This window comes from Pinus tabuliformis, chromosome 5_2 (genome assembly GCF_031772625.1).
Source record: "Pinus tabuliformis cultivar Carrire ecotype Pingquan chromosome 5_2, CPIR1, whole genome shotgun sequence".
NCBI lineage: Eukaryota > Viridiplantae > Streptophyta > Pinopsida > Pinales > Pinaceae > Pinus > Pinus tabuliformis.
The window spans coordinates 223,829,115-223,835,863 of NC_142306.1; the positions used below are offsets into that span (position 1 = coordinate 223,829,115).

The window sequence follows — 6,749 nt, forward strand, 5'->3', positions numbered from 1 at the left end:
GTGTTCGATCTTTTGATTTCTTGAATCCGTTAATACCACCACACTAGCTTTTGAATCCTTACTGGGTGCATGAAGTACTGCTGGATAGAGGGTATTGGTATGCCTAAAGCATCCTCTGGTTTGGATAGCAATATTATGTCTTTTCTTGGCCATATCAAATCCAGTTGTCTGGATTTGTAACTGAAGGATACTTTCGATTGTTTCATCATATACATAGACAGAAAAGTTTGGATAACAATCAAAGTATACAGGGCCATTAGACAAATGGGCAACAATACCTGCTATTATTGAATCAGTGTATTTATTATGGGTCAAGTCTCTGACAGTGGCTAAGACAAAAGCATTCAGACCCTGATGTGTCAAAGCATGGATCTGAATTGTTATACAACCCAAATGAAGGTACTGGGTTTTTAATGTCTTGGCTTCAGCTTGGAGTTGTTTTGGATCTAAAAGAGGAATGGACTCTACACAATTGGAGTTCTCTTGGATCTGACTGATTGACTCTTTATGATATTCTAGTAGTTGTTTTCAAATGAAAGACTGAGAGATCTCAATAAACTTCAAAAGCATTTATGCTTAGAAGCTGCCATCTTGCAGATGGCTGTGATTCTTCATACTCTAGTTTGGTTGAGTTCAAAACATGACTAGACGCAAATGCGAACATATCCCTGAGAGGATTTTCTTGAGCAGATGATTTTCTTTCTTCTAACTCTCGGAAAAAAATAGATTTTCTTTCTTCTAACTCTCGGAAAAAAATAGATTTTCTGAAAGGCTCCTTTTTTAATATAGAGTGTTTTTTAAGTACTAACTTGAACCAATTATAATAAAATATATTATAACTAAAAATATATAAAAGTAATTAATAAACTAATGTGGGCAGAGAGAAACATATCTTGTGCCGAAGGTGCCAAATTGCAGAAGCAACTAAGCACGCATCTCGATCATGACGGGATAGAGAAAAGGGTGGTCATTAATATATTTGATGTTGGACCATATGAGATAATAAAATGACAAAGAGGGACAAACTGCGTTTGAGTTCAGCGTTTAATCTAAATCACGGGGACACATTTATTCCACGTGAATAGAGGAGGATTCAACGTTGCTTCCTCCACCGCATAGGCTGCGGCTGAATATGCCTAGAATTATGTGTAAATATCTGTACAGCTTCTCCGCATATCCAAAGTGGTTTTCCTCGTCTTATTTTTTTTATTTAAAAGTAATATATTTTAAATAATTAAAAAATAAATTTTTATTTTTTATTTATTTAGTGTTTTAAAAGTAATTGAAAATCGTCAATCCAAATTTTATTATATAATAGTGGTTTTCCTCGTCTTATTTTTTTTATTGTAAGATAATCTTCGGCAAAATCACATAACGAATCTTTTGTCGACGCGTTTCGAACCAACCAGTGTGGTTCATCGTCAGGACAAGTTGAAGAACCAATCTAGCTTACCGTGAATAAATAGAGTGTGCAGAGATCCCAACGGCTACATTTCTAAGGGCTAATTTGACCAAGATACCCTGGTCAAACTACTAAAAAATTATTCAATTAATATTTCTCTAAAAAGCTAAATATAGGTAAATATTTGGTAAATTTAAAATAATTAGGTAAATATTTGGTAAATTCAAAATAATTAGGTGTATTATTCTTATTACATATTTTAATTAAGATGGTTATTGTATCCCCTAATATATATCATATTTAATTATTATTCCAATGTAAAGGTAATCAAACCCTATTTTTCTACTAGATAGTTGTGTGATGATTAATTCATGGTCTTTGGTAAGTTAGATCTATATCATATTTAATAATTTTAATTAGATTGGTCCATTAAATCAATCAGTTATATAAGTAAATAACAGTCTAATAAATAATCTAAATCTTCTATTATTATTCTTAGAGAATTAGCTATATTAGGTGAAAATTATAACTAATATTATGGTAAATCATAATTACCTAATAATAATTATTCCAAGGTAAACTATTATTACTAATAATTTAAGGTCGATAGTTTATTATTAAAACTAATGTTATTGGTACCTAAAGGTTAAAACAATATTTATTAAAAAGATTTTTATTCCAAATTTATTAAGGTCATTATTATCTATTATAAGTTAGGTCTATATCATATTTAATATTTAAATAGATTGGTCCAATAGATTAAAAGTTTATTACATAATCTAAATCTTCTTGATAGATCTAAACAATTTGTTCAACTATTATTCCTAGAGTTTTATTATATTAGGTAAATATTAGGTAAATCATAATCTAAAATCTATTCTTACTTATAATCCAAGGTTGATGTGTTTATTAAGGTATCTTTAAACCTACAGGTTAAACCACTATTTATTAAAAAGAATATTTATTCCAAATTTTTATTAAGGATAACCATGTCAATATTATTAATTATTGATATTTATAAGGTTTAAAACGCGTTAATAGGAATTCGTTTAAGGGAAACTTAATTTTAAGGTTAACCTAGAGATACTTAAATAGTATAATACTAATATGCCCCATAGATACAATAATAGCCCGAAACAAACTCAACCGTTCCAAAATAATAGGATAAAACTGACAAAAGAAAAATAAAGGAGGGGGAAGACATAAACCCTAAGACCTAACGAAAGGAAATGAGAAGGCTAAGAAGACAAGGCTGGGACCCAGCAACTGCTAATCTTCCAGCCATCATCCCTATTAAGGTTGACCGGCCTTTTTTCAATCTCCAGGGCCTCCCTAAATTTGCGATGGTGAAAGTGCGCAATTTTTTATTTAAAAGTAATATATTTTAAATAATTAAAAAATAAATTTTTATTTTTTATTTATTTAGTGTTTTAAAAGTAATTGAAAATCGTCAAAGTCAAATTTTATTATATAATATATATATATATATATATATATTTGATATATAAATAAAATAAAATTGATTATATTTTCAAAAAAATACATAGTATTATAAAACATGACTATCATCATTTCCCTATAATATTATAAAATTACTCTTAATAAAATTAAATTTAAAATTTAGTAGATTACATATTTGTGTATCTTTTAAAATATAAAATATAAAAGTTTACTCTTAAAAATCATATAAAAGATTACATACTTTATCCCGAAGAATAAAATTTAAAAGTTAACCTATCCTGTATAATATATGAGTTGATAATTGAACATTTCCCTTTATTATTCTTCGTGCTTTAACGTGTATACATATATATATATCTATACACGACATCAAACAAAGACCATATCCTCTTTGACGATAACAATATAAGAAAATGCGTCTCTCGATATCTCATGTCGCACTAGTATGTGGTGCACACCTTCCATCGTGACATTAAATAATGTTTAATTACGCAATTGGTTTAAATTTTCATTATCAATTTAATATAACTATTTAGTTAAATTTAATATAAATATTAATCTAATTATTTATTATAATAGTAGATATAAATAAGATTACTAACAAATGTGGATAGATATCAATTTATAAAAAATATGAAGTTTTTTTGGAAAATGTGTGTCTAGAAAGTGCGATGTCATGAAAATTTCACCATGTTCAAGGATCATAAGTTTGAAAGATTTTCAAACTTATGGTCTTTGAAAATGGGTGAAGTGTTCACCCAAATTAAGTTAAATAACCATTAATTGTATGGTTTAATTTTTTATTATCAATTTGGTATAATTGATAACATAATTATTTAATTAAAAACAGTTAATAGATATTTTAAAATGTTAAGCATAATTACTAGCTTGTTTATATAAATTAAATGGTTGATAAATATCTATAGGCATCAGCCCATACAAATAGTTTATTAAGAAAGTTCACTTTTTGACCATATGGGTGAACGAGAACACTTTATCCTTTACATGCATCATACACTTGAAGAATTTCCAAAGTTACTATTTTGAAAATGAGTGAAGTGTTCACCCAAATTATTGGACATTGCTATTTCTAGACACACAATTTTCCAAAAAATTGAACTATAAAAATTAACATTTTAAAAAACATCAAACACTTGTTACATGATACTTTTCACACTTGTAAAATTAAAAAGTCATAAAAAATAGCTAAATTATAATTTTATTTTCAATTATTGTTACTAATAATAATTTATTAAAAAAAAATAATCTAACTAATAAACAAAATAACATTTTTAATCCAATAATAACATTACAAAAATAATAATTATTTGTCGTTTTAATTATCATTTAAATATACTTTATCATTATTACTTTTCTTTTTCTTTATCATTTAGATATACTTTATCATTTAGATATAGACCGATAATAATAAAAATAAAGTGTTGGTAACTTTTCTTCGTCATTGAATATCCATACAAAAAGCAATGGTCAGTTTTCTTCATCATTCAATATCCATATGGATATAAACAGATGAAAATATCGAAGTCGTTATGATATATATGCTGTGGTGGATTTTATAAACTGATAACAATTTCCAATTAGTTATGTCATATATGTCGTGGATTTTATATAGACCACCAGATTCTAAAGCAATTAGAATCGCCCATATGGATATCTCCCTCACGATGCCAATGCTTGAATATTTATCGCCCATATGATGCCAATTGGAATTGGTTTACAGTTCATTTTCTTAAACAAATCGGTTATACGTAGGCATGGGGGGGTTCCTCGACATGGTAAGGCCAATCAAAACAGTAAAAGGATTATAAATGTATTATGAGTTGTTCAAAAATAAATTCTCGTGACAAACAAGGCAATGGCCCCGAAACAAAACCTTAAAAAGTTGCATGCAGTAGGTCCCAGAGGATGCACACTGCCACAAATTATTTTCACACTCCTCAACATTTTGACTTGTGGCTGATCGACTGCACGTCTCAGCCACTTGTGGATTTATCTTCACGCATTTTGGTCTCCCACTTCCACGCTCTGTTGGCTGTTAGAATTTGTTTCGTCAGCGCTGGCGATCTCTTTCAATCCAATCTCTGGGTCTAGTCGGTCCAGTACTTTCTGTTCTTCATGAATTTGTTGCTTCCGGTACATACAATACAGAACTATCTGACTTATTCCCAATGGTAGACCAACTATATTTGGACACTGCATTGACCGCAACACAGTATGAAACTCAGTTTTTATAGCTATTAGAGGTTATGATTCCTTGAAAAATATAAGAAAATTTGTAGAAAAGGCTGCATTATATGGATGTTACCGCCAAGATGAGGTCTTTGTCCAAAAGAAAGTAAGTCATCCATAAACAACTGTTAATAAATGCGAACAGGGAGAAATGGATGGGCATAAACTCCACACTCTTAGTCCGTATCACCAATTTCTACTCACGTAGAAGAATGGGAGGAAGTCGTCAAGACTTATTTGATTCAAATATTATAATAAAACCTTATAAATTACATTGCTGAATGTAAAAACGCCGTCAAATATACTTACAATGATGGAAAGTGGAGAAGCATACATAACAACGGTGACAATCATTCCCGAAGTCCCTACCATCGTTTTTCTACTCTTGTGATCACGAAGAGCAAGCTGAGAAACTGTTGCGATAGAGGCAAACAACATGATTACACCCACGAGTATTGTCACCATTGCTAACTGAGTAACAAACAATCAATTCAGTATATCCAAGTCAGTCTTCGCTTCAGCTCTTTGCTCGACATTTAGCAGTCCTCTTATATATAGAGATGAGTTTTTATAGTAGCTGTGAGATCGTTAGTTCAACTTATGCAGTAAAGCTGATAGAGAAACTGATGAATATTACTAATTAACTGATAAAAGAATATGAGACTTGAAAACTACCTTGGATTTGCGTGGAGCGAATTTCAGATATATACAAACGAACAGAAGCTCGAAAATGATTCCAATGCCATTGACAGACAACACCAGGACGTTTTCGAAACCATTACTGATGAGAGGTGAGCCATACCATGTGTAAAGGAGACAATTTAGCAGAGCTATTGCATAGGGGAAGCCTGAGAAATCTTCTGTCGATTCTTTCTTAATCACTCTCCTAAAAGTAATGCTGCATATAAATATTTAGTTAGAGGAATTATAGTTCAATTTATACAACCGAAATAGTTGATCTCAGCTGAATTTTTTCTTAAAAGGATACTTCAAAAAAATGAATCGCCTTACATTGGGGCTCCGTACAGCAGTAAGGAAGCTGCGTTTCCTGATACATTAAACAATACAAAGCGCTCGTGTTTTGAGACATTGTTCAATGCTTTAAAGAACTATGCAAGTGAAGAGCACAATAAACGAATGAAAATAAAATGCGGGGAATGAAAGCATTTTGAATGGTAAAACTTAAAAAGAATGAAAGAGAATAGCAAGCACCTAGAAGGGTGCTGGAAGATTTGAAAGGCTCCTGCGTGGTGCGCAGCTGTAAGTGAAGTAAAAAAGCTGAGTGGAGTAGGGTCTGTGCATCATAGAAAATGACAGACATACAGTGGGCCTGCTCACATTCATAAAACCTACGCAGCATGAAAAGACTGTGTACGGCCGACATTGCAACGGCGTTCACGACGCAGACAATATCTTTTGCAAATTCCAAAGAATTCTGCAACTGAGTTTATGACGTGGACAATGTCTTTTACGAATGCCAGTATATTTGAATAACAGTCACTAGTCCTTTTTCATAGTCATCTCACTTGCTCTGTACTTGTAAGTTCGATCGCTAACCTAATATTTGACAGTAGGGCCACTGATGTGGGGTAGTATATTATATTTGCTAAAATATAATGGAGGTCATGTACTATGC

General features: G+C 30.9%; 1 protein-coding gene across 1 annotated transcript; it reads right to left on the minus strand.

The window, feature by feature from the left end:
• Positions 1 to 4,879: 4,879 nt before the first annotated feature.
• LOC149158351 (bidirectional sugar transporter SWEET3b-like) lies at positions 4,880 to 6,497 on the minus strand. The gene is made up of 5 exons (XM_089433957.1): positions 6,437 to 6,497; positions 6,125 to 6,212; positions 5,789 to 6,011; positions 5,387 to 5,584; positions 4,880 to 5,077 (listed from the first exon to the last, which is right to left on the minus strand). The coding sequence occupies exons 1-5, from the start codon at positions 6,495 to 6,497 to the stop codon at positions 4,880 to 4,882; spliced, it is 768 nt and encodes a 255-aa protein (XP_089290083.1).
• Positions 6,498 to 6,749: the final 252 nt, after the last annotated feature.

Bases quoted from the DNA above. Each gene is read 5' to 3' on its own strand.
- LOC149158351 (XM_089433957.1), bottom strand. From the start codon at position 6,497: ATGTCGGCCGTACACAGTCTTTTCATGCTGCGTAGGTTTTATGAATGT. The intron at 6,012-6,124 runs GTAAGGCGATTC...ATTTATATGCAG, and splicing joins CTGCTGTACGGAGCCCCAAT to CATTACTTTTAGGAGAGTGA. The intron at 5,078-5,386 runs GTAATTTATAAG...CGGTCAATGCAG, and splicing joins GCGTTTTTACATTCAGCAAT to TGTCCAAATATAGTTGGTCT.